At 39.9% G+C, this 14,559-nt stretch overlaps 2 protein-coding genes across 5 annotated transcripts in view; one reads left to right on the top strand and one right to left on the bottom strand.

Annotated features, from left to right (window-relative positions):
* Positions 1-6,695, bottom strand: part of sh3kbp1 (SH3-domain kinase binding protein 1) — a 39,302-nt gene extending 32,607 nt beyond the window's left edge. For 3 of the 4 annotated variants that reach the window (XM_084341080.1, XM_084341079.1, XM_084341077.1), the window contains exon 1: positions 6,465-6,695. In XM_084341080.1, coding sequence (XP_084197206.1) covers positions 6,465-6,468 — 4 coding nt within the window. In that variant the 5' untranslated portion in view covers positions 6,469-6,695. The remainder of the gene's footprint in view (positions 1-6,464) is intronic. The other variant, XM_084341078.1, reaches the window with a different exon arrangement.
* Positions 1-14,559, top strand: part of thnsl1 (threonine synthase like 1) — a gene marked incomplete at its 5' end in the record, with an annotated part of 333,814 nt that overhangs the window by 67,068 nt on the left and 252,187 nt on the right. The window lies entirely within an intron of this gene.

The following is a 14,559-nucleotide window of genomic DNA, read 5'->3' on the forward strand; positions in this document are numbered from 1 at the left end:
AAGGCGGAGGGGGGTGATGAAGAGGGGGAGTTTCGGGGGGTGGGGTAACCATGGGAACAACAGTATAAAGGGGTAGCTATGACTCAGACACACTGGCTTCCTCCCCAAAATCATCTCCCCCTCACATACATGCACACACGTCGTATAATGATGACACCAGCCAGAATGAGCCACAACTCGAGTGCTCGAGTGGAAGGTCAGGGTTTACATGAAAGCGGAGGAGGACTTCTGAGACGTCAATATCAAGCAGACAAAGCACACGACTGTGTCCAAGTTGGCCTGGTGCTCAGATGGGGAGGATATGATTCTGGCTTGAGATAACTAGAGAGAGATTAGCTGCAGACGAAGACAGCGACGTGGCACATATAGCGTTTTTTCTCTCCTTCTCTCAGTTATTAACTTTGTAGGGAAGTAGTAGAGGGTTCCTCGGTAAGGAGAAGTACATACTGTAAGTGAATTTATAGCTCGTGGCAGTTGTCTTGCAAACCACCACCATTACAGTATATCGGATTGGCAGAACAAGACAACACGCTGCCATCCACCCACCCAGCCACGTCAGTCAACGACACATACACCACTGAAGAAGAAGGAGAAGAAGACGACAGCTTGAGGCTCTGCACAAGAACGCGCGTCACAGAGTGCAAAGCCGGGTTGCAAGTTAAAAGTGACATGAAGTCAACGCCAAATGGGCCCAGGAGGAGAGGAGCTCTGTCTGGTGTGAAGCCGAGACTTCGTTACACGTCAACACCGGAAATGATTTTACGAAGCAAACAGCCGCCGTTTATTGTCTTTATGTACAAAACAGCATGACGGTCAATCATCTATTGGCATCAATAGGGTCTACGTAAACAGACGCGACCAAACGTTTCCAACATGCCGTCTTCAGCTGTGGTGATTTCAGGCGATCCTGCTATTATCACAAAGCCATTTGCCTTTTATCTGATGGAGATAGAAAAGCATGGATGCTCACTTTTAATTCAAAACTTCATGCTTTCAATCAAGTCATCAAATAATAAAGAACACAGCTTTATTATCTTGACGCAAGAGGTGCTTTATGGGCTAATGTTAGCAACCCGTGCTCCTACCCTGACAGTCTGTCCTGGTATTAAAGGGGGTAGTAGATGCAGCAACTTCACTGATTAACGTTAGTTCAATTTGAGGCATCACATGCCATCAAAGGGGGAAATGCAACACTGAAATACATCAAAACACGGGAGTGTTAGCTAGCTAGCTAGCTACCGAGACTAGCCATCAAACCATAATAAGTTGAAACGACAGTTTGAAGTGTGCCTGTGAAAAACATCAATCTTGAGGGCCATGTCGCCCTAACACTTCGGCCTACCCCTCTATCACAACAAGAATCAGGACACCCTACCTCTGGACGCGAACGTGAAATAGACCAGTCCATGTAGCAAGTTGTATAAATGTAGAGAATCTGACAAATTATCTTTATCATAGTTATCATTTCACTCCCATCTGATTGATCAGCAACAGAAAAGATGATGGATAGTGAAAATCTGGACCTAACCGGTAACGTTAGCTAGGAAGTGGTTGATGCTAATGTTAGCTGTTGTCTAACGGGAGCTAATGGGTTATCACATATGGTATTTAAGCTTTAAATATGGGATGGGATATCGATGTCCCTCCAAATTTTCACTATCCATCGTGTTTGATCAGCAGTGAAAAGATAATGATTTGTCAGATTACCTGTGAACACAGCAGTACGATATGTGAGCTTCCCACCCTGAGCCTGATGTCAGAGGAAAATGGCCGTCATGTGAATACAAGCTATGGGCCTTCCCACATGCGCTGTCCTGCTGCTGTAAACACTCACTCAAGCACCAAATCCAGGGCTGAAATTAGCTCCCATCGAATAAATAATTCACTAGTGTTTGCACAAAAAAAAAGGGGTCATCCATAGACAACATTTACATCTGGTATGACTATGAAAACGCTCCCTCAGTAAAGAATAAAGAAGTAGAGACTTTACAGTAGCTTCCCTTCCTGTGACCTGAGATGCCACAGCATTGCACATAAAGATCACAGCGTGGGCACATTCAAGATTACAAGAATGCTTATGAAACGCAAACATATCCAGATGTAGACCACATGTGAATACAAGAGGAAACAACGACAAATCAACAGACGACAGATCACGATCTGCAGCTAGCTCACTGGCTAACCTCGCAGGTGAGGTGAATATCAAAACTATCAAAAATACTGAAACGCTATATACAAATAAGATCAGTTAACCACCATCGCTAATGAAAATCTATCTGCGTCACTCAGGCAGAAATGTTCTCTTCTATATTTAACTGTCAGAAACAGTTTAATGTTTGTTTGCTAACCCACTTTCCCGCCAAAACATCCAACAGTAGCCTCGTAGCTAGCTAGCTAGCTTAGTTTCCAGAATATCTACTAATACAAAGACTATATTTTATATAATTTAAATTCAGTAGAAACTAGGTTTACGTTTACAACCAGTGTAAACAAACAATGCAATAAATTAGGCTAGTCGATATGAAGATATTAACCAGAAGAAAATGAGAAGTATTTATTGGTTCCAGTTCCTCAAATATCGGGGTTTTCTCCTTTTTGTGTCATATATGATGGTACAATACGAAGATCTATGGTATTTTTAAGTGACTTAAGGACATTGTTGTTCTTTGGGAAGCTGTCATTGTTGTTTTACCACCACTTTATGACTTTATTTCACAAACTAAACGATGAATCACTACAATAATCGGCATTTTAACTGATAATAAAAAATAACTGTCAGTTGTGGCCATACTTGCTTGCACTCATGTGGTTGGTAATACATTGCTTGTGTCTGCGAGGCTAAAAATGACATGAGATGACACGAGACGGAAGATTTAAAAGTCTGCAGACAAAACAAAACTCCCACTCAAGTGGTCAAGAAAACACACATACAGGAACTGAGCGTCCTGTGAACAGCTGCAGTCAGTTTAGATAAGAGGAAACTGCACATACGGCCACACTGAACTCCACGAAACCCAACATTTCTCTGGTTTACAGCGGACCGGTGTTTAGATGTGGGTATGTTTCAGAGCTGCTGTTGCTGATGATGTCAAGAACAGCTGCCTGTTTCTGTCTGTAAAACATTCACGCTGGACTGCAGCCCACTGGGAGTCAAAGCCACCCACTCCAACTGTGGATCAGATCACAGACTTCAGCAAATTCTCCCACATTAAAGAAAAATTCCAACCATTCTCTGCTCATTATGCTGTTGCCTCGCAGTTATTTTGTGATTTACTACACTCCCTGGATCTGCTTTTGTCTATTTCTAATTCCCAGCACTCCCTTTTTTTTTCTCCCAGAATGCCTTTCGACAACCCCCAGATAGGAACTTTGTGCAGGGTTTTTTCAATGTAGGTGGAGAGAGCAACGGTGGCAGCAAAAGCAAGAATAGGAGTGAAAGTTTTTCAGTTCCAGGTGAGAGAAGAGCCACAAGACTTTCGGTCGCTTTGTACTACTCTCTGTTCAGACCAATGACGGCAGAGAAACTAACCTCCTTCATAACTGACTTCTCTTTGTGTCTGAATCCTTGTGCAGATGTCTTGAAAATACCTTCGGCTTTACTTATGAAAGAGTGAAGGTCACAGTTTTAGACACTGTATCCTTGAAAACTGCAGCAATAGCAGCATAACAGGAAGATATCCACTAGAAGTGTGATGTCTGACTTCTTTATTTTCTACGTTATCTTTAAGAGCAAGTGAAGAAATAACCAAAACAACTCAATGGGCCGAAGAATGCAAGGTTCATTACCATGAGCTGTTTATAGTCCTGCATTTTCAGGCCATTTTAACGTGAAATAACATTAAAAATAACGGCCTTAATGGCTTTCAATTATGCTTTTCATGCACCGCATCTGATTGCAGTCAGTGGCCACTTAATTAGGTACAATCCAACGCAATCAAACACAAGTGTTCTGCCATAAAGCCCACTTTAATGATGTCCTGGTTTTTGTCTTTTAGTACTGATGCCATAGAGGTGGTGTTGCACTGTACTGCTTTATACAGATAATAGCCGCCAACTTGGCAACTTACTCCTCTTCTACAAATGTCACGGATGGATTAACCCACTTGGGGTTCTGTGAGCAGATATCATACAAGGACGCCCACATTTACCACCCACATCTTCCTGTGAATTCATCTGACAGCTTAAAATGGCAATAGACAACTTTTTGCTTTAACATATCATTACTGACTGCAAAGTGTAATCGCTGTAGAGAAATGACTCCATCCCTGTATAGATCGGTTCCACAGGAAGAGGCATTGTTTTCCCTGGTCGCTATGCCCAGTTAACGGTGCAACAGCTGGAACAACTGTGGAAATGCTACACTGCAAAAGGAAAATACCCCCTGTGATGGAGGAGGCCACGGAGGTGAAGAGGGAGAGTGATAGAAACTGAGGTAAAACAAGAGCTACGGGACGGACATTCACTCTGGGCAAGCACAAAACTACTGGTTAGGTTTAGGCTCCAACACTTCTTGGTTAGGTTTAGGCTCCAAAACTTCTTGGTTAGGTTTAGGCTCCAACACGTCTTGGTTAGGTTTAGGCTCCAACACGTCTTGGTTAGGTTTAGGCTCCAAAACTTGGCAGCTAGGTTTAAGTGTCCAAAACTTCTTGGTTAGGTTTAGGTCCCCAAAACTACTTGGTTAGGTTTAGGCTCCAAAACTTCTAGGTTAGGTTCAGGCTCTAAAACTTCTTGGTTAGGTTTAGGTCCCCAAAACTTCTTGGTTAGGTTTAGGCTCCAACACTTCTTGGTTAGGTTTAGGCTCCAACACTTCTTGGTTAGGTTTAGGCTCCAAAACTTGGCAGCTAGGTTTAAGTGTCCAAAACTTCTTGGTTAGGTTTAGGTCCCCAAAACTACTTGGTTAGGTTTAGGCTCCAAAACTTCTAGGTTAGGTTCAGGCTCTAAAACTTCTTGGTTAGGTTTAGGTCCCCAAAACTTCTTGGTTAGGTTTAGGCTCCAAAACTTCTAGGTTAGGTTCAGGCTCTAAAACTTCTTGGTTAGGTTTAGGTCCCCAAAACTACTTGGTTAGGTTTAGACTCCAACACTACTTGGTTAGTTTTAGGAAAATATCATGCTTTGGGTAAAAATAAACTACGTTTAAGGTCCTAAATCACTTAACTTAAATGATGCCATTCACGTACGTTGACTTACTTACGTAACAAAATTTAAAAGCAAATTGACTCTTGGTCACAACCCCCACGACCACCCCTGACTCGGGTGTTTCTCGTTCTTTAAACTAACTTCAGGAGGCGACGTTAGGGGCGTAACTACAGCGTCAAACTTAAAACCGTTGGGTTCTTACATTTGTGTTTTGCTTTGGACTGTAGTCAAGACTGTCTTCAGGGAAACGCTCGGAGGGGGAATATTGAAAACCTACAGATTTATGCACCCTGTGAAGGCATCATTCGAAGGTGTTAAAACTACTAATTGACACAGAGCTTATTTTCTTTTCTTGCCAATGTGCAGCACATGTTTAAAGCCCCTTGTAATTCCCATTTCAGCTAATTAGTGGCGCACATTACAACCAATTTAGCAGTTAATTAAACTACCACAGAACAAACACACAGTCAGTGAATCTGGGGACTTTGGGGGAAGCTTTGACATTTGTAACTGAGTGTTTCCCTTGGGGCCAGCTGTGCATTGTTTGTTTACATGCAGCAGAGGCAGAGGTCCAGTAGAAAAGCATGCATGCAAGAAGGAATAGAAGAAATAAGTGTCGGGTCATTCATTTAATTTGCAAAATGTCAAGTTATCCCAAAGATTTAATGCATGACAGGGGAAAAAAAGGGGGAAGTTTCCCCTCCAGCCTTGCATGCTATCTGTGAGATAATCAGCAATTTTCTGCATGCACTTAATTGATCCAGCACTCATCAGGCAAACCTGCAATCAGTTAATCTTTATGCATTGTGTGCAACAGCGCAGTGCTGTGGGAAATGATGGCGATGATGAGAGCAGGAATGTCACAGTCAGGCCTGTTTCATCCGCACAGACGGGGAGCTGGAGAGAGTCAAACACTGTGTAACACAATAGGCACACAGACAGAGAGAGACTGAATGTAAACGTGTCAACATCTGCAACCCATCAATGTGACCGGCTGCTTTCCTTTTTTTAAAAAAAAAAACAAAAAAACGCACCGCTGCACACCCACTCGCTGCTTTCTAATCATGAATAAAAAGCCTCGGAAACGTTGTGAAAACGCACCAAAAACCCCGTATGGTCACTTACAAACAGCTCGGCGACGTCAGGGGAGGTGAGGAGAGGAGAGGAGAGGAAGGGAGAGAGAGAGAGAGAGGGGCTGAACCCAGCGCGCATCTGGACCGGGCGTCTGATTTCCCAGCCCCATCCAGATGCGCAGAGAGCTGGAGCTGGAGGCTATTTTTGGGGCATTTTTGCGCAATAAAAAAAAGGAAAAAGGCGTCACATCTCACCCATTTATGTGTCCCGGTGTGCTGGTGGCGCTCCTGCAGGCTTGGTTGGTAGCGAAGGGAAGGTGTTGGTGGTCAGGTAGAGAAGGGGGTTTGTGCCGGACCGAGCCCCTGCCAGCCTCCTGCTCGTACTGGAGATCCGCTACAGCAGCGCTGAAACGGGAGGAGCGTCAGATGAAACCATATTCCTTCCTCTTTTCTCTCTCTCTCTCTCTCTCTCTCTCTCTCTCTCTCTCTCTCCGGTGACACGACAGAGGAGGCAGAGCGAGGAGCCAGAAAACGGAAAAAGCGCTGATGAACAAATCTCTCTCTGCCTCCCTCTCTCGCCCTCTCTCTCTCTCGTTGCCTTCAGGTGCAGCGCGTAAATTCCGGCTTCACTTCAACTTGCACTTTTCGGCACATTGCAGACGCGCTGTGACGCAATGCACTCAGAGCAGATGGCGGTGACGCAATTACTCTGTGCGTGTCGTGGGAAAGCAGATCCCCACACTCAAAAAACGAGCCGCTTCGTAATGAAATCTTTCGATCCGACATGTTGGTTTTTTAACTCCAACACATCCTCACTGTCTGTCACAACTCACTACATAATTTACTTCATAGTCTACTATCTTTATTATATTAAATTAATAAGTAATTTGATTGCATATTGACCCCACTAGTACGACGCTGAAGTTAGCCTCCGATTCGCCAGCTTCCGATTCGGCACTTAAGGGGAAAGTTAAGGGGAAATTAACGTAACGTGCAGTGCGACTGTTTGTACACTGATTGTCTGTTTTTTGGGACACTTCTTGATGTAAAAACATTTTAGACATTTTAGGTAAGACATTAACTTTACCTGACACCCGCTACTGTATTTGTGAAACGTTTATTTTATTTGTGAAAATGCAATAAAGGCAGATTTCACCGTTTTCTCATCATATAGACCACATTAGACCTAGTCCAGGTCAAAAACCACTGTACCCAGACTTCTCAAATCTGGATTAGATTAATCTACAGAGGCTAAACATTGATTATAACACAGTTTCTGATCTGTGAAACCTTTATTCTATTTGTGAAAATGCAATAAAGGCAGATTTCACCGTTTTCTCATCATATAGACCACATTAGACCAGGTCCTGATCAAAAACTACTGTACCCAGACTTCTCAAATCTGGATTAGATTAATCTACAGGCCCTGAAGATTCATTATAACACAGTTTCTGATCTGTGAAACCTTTATTCTATTTGTGAAAATGCAATAAAAGCAGATTTCACCGTTTTCCCAGCATATAGACCGCATTAGACCTGGTCCTGATCAAAAACCACTGTACCCAGACTTCTGAAATCTGGATTAGATTAATCTACAGGCCCTGAAGATTCATTATAACACATTTTCTGATTTGTGAAACCTTTATTCTATTTGTGAAAATGCAATAAAGGCAGATTTCATCGTTTTCTCAGCATATAGACCGCATTAGACCTGGTCCAGGTCAAAAACCACTGTACCCAGACTTCTCAAATCTGGATTAGATTAATCTACAGGCCCTGAAGATTCATTCAGACACAGTTTTTGATCTGTGAAACCTTTACTCTATTTGTGAAAATACTATAAAGGCACATTTCACCATTGTCTCTGCATATAGACCACATTAGACCAGGTCCAGGTCAAAAACTACTGTACCCAGACTTCTCAAATCTGGATTAGATTATCCTACAGAGGCTAAACATTGATTATAACACAGTTTCTGATCTGTGAAACCTTTATTCTATTTGTGAAAATGCAATAAAGGCAGATTTCACTGTTTTCTCATCATATAGACCACATTAGACCAGGTCCTGATCAAAAACCACTGTACCCAGACTTCTCAAATCTGGCCTAGATTAATCTACAGGCCATGAAGATTCATTATAACACAGTTTCTGATCTGTGAAACCTTTATTCTATTTGTGAAAATGCAATAAAGGCAGATCAATCTTCAGGGCCTGTAGATTAATCTAATCCAGATTTCAGAAGTCTGGGTACAGTAGTTTTTGATCAGGACCTGGTCTAATGTGGTCTATATGATGAGAAAACGGTGAAATCTGCCTTTATTGCATTTTCACAAATAGAATAAAGGTTTCACAGATCAGAAAATGTGTTATAATGAATCTTCAGGGCCTGTAGATTAATCTAATCCAGATTTGAGACATCTGGGTACGGTAGTTTTTGATCTGGACCTGGTTTTATGTGGTCTATATGCTGAGAAAATGGTGAAATGTGCCTTTATAGTATTTTCACAAATAGAGTAAAGGTTTCACAGATCAGAAACTGTGTCTGAATGAATCTTCAGGGCCTGTAGATTAATCTAATCCAGAGTTCAGAAGTCTGGGTACAGTAGTTTTTGATCTGGACCTGGTCTAATGTGGTTTATATGCTGAGAAAATGGTGAAATGTGCCTTTATAGCATTTTCACAAATAGAATAAAGGTTTCACAGATCAGAAACTGTGTTATAATGAATCTTCAGGGCATGTAGATTAATCTAATCCAGATTTGAGAAGTCTGGGTACAGTGGTTTTTGATCAGGACCTGGTCTAATGTGGTCTGTAGGTATCAAACAAAAACGGTCAAATCTGCCTTTATTGCATTTTCACAAATAGAATAAAGGTTTCACAGATCAGAAAATGTGTTATAATGAATCTTCAGGGCCTGTAGATTAATCTAATCCAGATTTGAGAAGTCTGGGTACAGTGGTTTTTGATCAGGACCTGGTCTAATGTGGTCTATATGCTGAGAAAATGGTGAAATGTGCCTTTATAGCATTTTCACAAATAGAGTAAAGGTTTCACAGATCAGAAAATGTGTTATAATGAATGTTTAGCCTCTGTAGATTAATCTAATCCAGATTTGAGAAGTCTGGGTACAGTGGTTTTTGATCAGGACCTGGTCTAATGTGGTCTATATGATGAGAAAACAGTGAAATCTGCCTTTATTGCATTTTCACAAATAGAATAAAGGTTTCACAAATCAGAAACTGTGTTATAATGAATCTTCAGGGCCTGTAGATTAATCTAATCCAGATTTGAGAAGTCTGGGTACAGTGGTTTTTGATCAGGACCTGGTCTAATGTGGTCTATATGATGAGAAAACGGTCAAATCTGCCTTTATTGCATTTTCACAAATAGAATAAAGGTTTCACAGATCAGAAAATGTGTTATAATGAATCTTCAGGGCCTGTAGATTAATCTAATCCAGATTTGAGAAGTCTGGGTACAGTGGCTTTTTACCTGGACCTGGTCTAATGTGGTCTATATGCAGAGAAAACAGTGAAATCTGCCTTTATTGCATTTTCACAAATAGAATAAAGGTTTCACAGATCAGAAACTGTGTTATAATGAATGTTTAGTCTCTGTAGATTAATCTAATCCAGATTTGAGAAGTCTGGGTACAGTGGTTTTTGACCTGGACCTGGTCTAATGTGGTCTATATGATGAGAAAACGGTGAAATCTGCCTTCATTGCATTTATACAAATAGAATAAAGGTTTCACAGATCAGAAACTGTGTTATAATGAATGTTTAGTCTCTGTAGATTAATCTAATCCAGATTTGAGAAGTCTGGGTACAGTGGTTTTTGACCTGGACCAGGTCTAATGTGGTCTATATGATGAGAAAACGGTGAAATCTGCCTTTATTGCATTTTCACAAATAAAATAAACGTTTCACAAATACAGTAGCGGGTGTCAGGTAAAGTTAATGTCTTACCTAAAATGTCTAAAATGTTTTTACATCAAGAAGTGTCCCAAAAAACAGACAATCAGTGTACAAACAGTCGCACTGCACGTTACGTTAATTTCCCCTTAACTTTCCCCTTAAGTGCCGAATCGGAAGCTGGCGAATCGGAGGCTAACTTCAGCGTCGTCCCACTAGTCAGGTTATGACAAAACCTAAAACCTGAATCCTAAAATCAGTTAGCATTTTTGCACTCCCTCGTCTCAAAGTCAGAGTTTTTTTAATTGGTTTATGTTTAAATGTCTGAAATAAGGTGTGTGGTTACCACAGGCTGAATGTTTACACAAAATATTATCATTAAATGTGCCACAGTTTAATTATAAAGAGCCTACGTGTTGCTAACAAGCAGCTAAATGAGACTACAGAAGTTGTCGGAGACTCATCTGCTCACTAGTCCATCTTTACAGGCCGAATTTAACTCTTTGTTTGTAACTTAAAGGTTGATTAATTTACAGAAAACGTGTACAGAAATTATGTAGTAAGACGCTTAGCGGTGGTGATGTTTAAGTCACGCGACAGCAGTGTCAGTTTATAGCCTAACATTAGCTTTTAACTACTAGAGATTTCATTTATGCTTCAAAAATCACAAAAGTGGTGTTGATCTGCGAAAATCCAATTCAAAAATCTCATTGGCTTTTTGACGAGGCAACCAGAGCGATGCTAACTTCTGGGTTAGCCTACAAAAATACGTCATCACAAGTGTAAGTCATTTGCAAATGCAACAGTTTACCAGTCAGATCAGTGAACAGGTGTCTGGAAATAGCTGACATCATCCTGACCTCAAGACAGTATTTCGCTAGCATTAGCCAGGAAGCTTATGTTAGCTACTAATATCACAATATATTTCACATGCTTTGCAGTAGTGTTAGGCATCCCAAGTCTTTTACATAGCAATAAGTTAAATACATATAGTCAGTAACACAAATCATTTAAAGTAATTAGTTGTAATACTGTATTGTAATATAGTTTTATTTTGCTATCTATTGTTAAAACGGTTAAAATAAACAAGAAAATTAAATATCAGTAACTTTTATTACTTTTTTTATTTCATGAGCCTTTCCTAAACAATTCCAATATTTCCAACAGTCTTTGAAGGCAGCATCTGTTTAAGCTCAAGCCTTGCACCTGTGTCGCCTGAAGTGTTACTGAGCTGTACACCTCAACACTTCACTGAGGGATGTGTGTAAACACAGTAGTCTGGTGGTCTGATGGTTTTAGGTAGACCTCATTAAAATAGTTTTTAATTGACATATGTCTTTTCACACATGCAGCACAGATACACACTCTCTCTCTCTCTCTCTCTCTCACACACACACACACACACACACACACACACACACACACACACACACACAGCATGCCAAGCCCTGCAGTGTTGTCGTCCCCTCTGTCCTCGAGTATAGTGACAGAACAAGTTGCTGAACAGACAAGATCTAACACGATAGCACAGCTCAGAAATTGGCATTCATATAATCGGGGAGAGGCCGTGTGCATCTCAGGTGTCTGTTACGCACAAGAGATGTGTAACCTTGACTTGAAATGATTTTGTGGACGGTACTGCAGGTTAAAGTCTGCCGTATCTACTATTTAGAGTGTTTTATTGCATGATTAACCTACATATTTAGTTCAAAACTGTCAGAAATATAAAATACAGCTCTCTTGTAGGTGTGACAGAGTGTAAAAACTCCAATTTATGTGGCACATCCGTCATATTCAGTGCAAAAGTAACAGTTAGCAGGAGCTGTAGCTGTTGTGTGCCGAGATTAAGGTAGAGCATGCCAGTTTAATACAAATCTTTGCAGTCACCTGATGTAAGTTTGATGAGAAGATATACTTCTCTCATAGATGATGAATATAAAGTGTAAAATGGCAAGCGGCTGTTTTTGTAAAACAAATTGATTATGATGTGTTGATGTGTGTGCTTTAGGAGGCACTGCGGGGAGAATTTTCCTTTATTGCAGTAGGTTTTAGCCTTTAGCACAAGCAGCCTATTGGTATTTTCCTTTGTGGCCACTGGTGAGTAAATTTCAGTGTTCTGCTGCTGAACATATTGCACCCATATTAGGCTTCTCATATTCTGTGAATCAAGGCCTCAGGAGAATTTTCTTCGAACTGCGGCACTCAGAGCCGCTGCATCTGTTTCAGATTAATGCACGGATGCACAGCCTGGACTTGTGAAGAGACTATGATGACACCAAAAATGTGTCAGGCTTGTGAGTAGTGAGGCAAACTACCTCTTCAGTGGCGTGAGCCCACTTTGAAATGTTAAAAAAAAGATCTTGCATATCCTCTCACATAGATGCCATCTGTGCTGCTGTGCGTGTGGTTTCCCCTTCAGAGAGGCAAATTGTTTTCCCATCCAGAGATGGAGGTTAATTCTCTCCAGAGAGGAACGGTAATTTTTACCACGAAGCACTAAGGTGACACCATCTGGGACGGCGATGCTACTGCACGGTGCGCTCGGCCCCAATTAAATTTTGCCACCTACTGTACATGTGGAAACACACAACCACACACACAGCGAGAAGTCTCAGCAGTGCAGACACTATTTCTAGCACCTCCATCGCTCCCTCGCTGTTTGATGGCAGCATTTGCTTCATTTAAGTCGGTTATTTGATTGAGGAACATTACGTTTGACTTAATAACAAACAAGAACTTCTCAATGGTTCTGAAAATATGATTAAAATCTATTGATCTGGGGCATGAGAAGATTCAGGACCCCTTTCTGCGCTCCCTTACTCATTTTCATATCGTCTCTTAATTACAGTTGCAGGCTTGAATGCCTCTATTCGCCACATTTCCCACATTTAAAGTGTTACATGGGAGTCTTGCTCTGCAGCAGTTTGCACCAGCAGATGACTGGTAAGAAAACCATCTGTGATAGCACTGCAGTGAGCTCATATTACTGTAAATCTCTTCCCCCGCAGGATGTGGTGACTACATCTCTGTCATTTGACATCTGTGGGGATTATTGATAATAAAAAACAATGGCAGTGTCTCCATCACCTTCTGTTATCATAGTAGAAAATCTTGAATGGGATGCTGTTGTTAACCCTTTTGTAGTGTTAGTGTTTGTAGTCCATAATAATGTTAATAAACATGTTAAAAAGACTATGCTTATTTGAGCATTTTAGAGGTAATAATCCAGAAAAAGATGCTTCGGGCAATTTATAATTACTACAGTTCCAGTGAAGTTTACTGTTTTAGGGCACTGATGTCAGTTTGAACAATAAAACACTGACTGTAAAATATCCTGCCTCGTGTATATATCTGCCAATCAGCATCAAGCATCAGGTTAGCATGCTATATAGCCGACTAACATATCTGAGCTTTGGTTAAACAAGTTTGCTACACTACAGATCAAACATACCAGCAGGAGGGAATAAAGAATACAACTTGAATGTGGTCAGCCAGTATCTATCTTACTCATATAGGTCAAGGATCAGCACTGTGACAGGTATAGTGAGCCACACAGGATTAAACACCGCTCAAACAATTCAGAGTTATCTTACCTTGAAGAATTAGTGCCATGAGACGGTAAGAAGCACCGACAGCTTGTGTGTGATTGTTGTCTTCAACTCCACCCACTGAACAAACTGTATCTCTGAGCTCAGGAGGCCACAGCAATGTCAACGTTAGAAAGCTGGTTGGAGCCTCTAATGTGTAAAATGGTTTATATATATACACATAGATATCCATATTTTACATTATTATAAATATATTGATATTGAATATCCTATTCATAGAATTATATTATTATTGTTAATATTTTTTTATTTATTCAAAATATTTTTTTTTATTATTTTGACCGCCTGGAAGCATTTATTTATTTATCTATGTATTTATTATATTCTAAAATCATTTTTTAAAATGATTTTAACTGCCTGGAAGCATTTTAAAACATTGCTGTATTACTTAATTTATTTACTTATATTATTTTTAAATCTTTTTTATTATTATAATATTATTTATGACATTTTCAAATCATTTCTTCAAATTATTCTAACTGCCTGGAAGCATTTTTAAACATTTTTATTTATTTATATTATTTATCATTTTTTAAATATTATATTATTATTCATCATTTTTTCATTCATCGCCTGGAAGCATTTTTCAAAAATGTTGTATTAATTTATTTTTTTATTCATTTATTTATTTAATAATATATATTCAAATATGTTTGTATTATTATGATATTATTTATTACATTTTAAAATATATTTTTTTAAATATTTCTAATTTGCCTGGAAGCATTTTTAAACATTTTTACTTATATTATTATTTTTTTTATTACAATATTATTATTTATCATATGTTCATATTTATCATATCATTCAATTCACAAATTGCT

The sequence above is a fragment of the Pagrus pagrus genome, assembly GCF_965226575.1.
Source record: "Pagrus pagrus genome assembly, chromosome: 20".
NCBI classification, from domain to species: Eukaryota; Metazoa; Chordata; class Actinopteri; order Spariformes; family Sparidae; genus Pagrus; species Pagrus pagrus.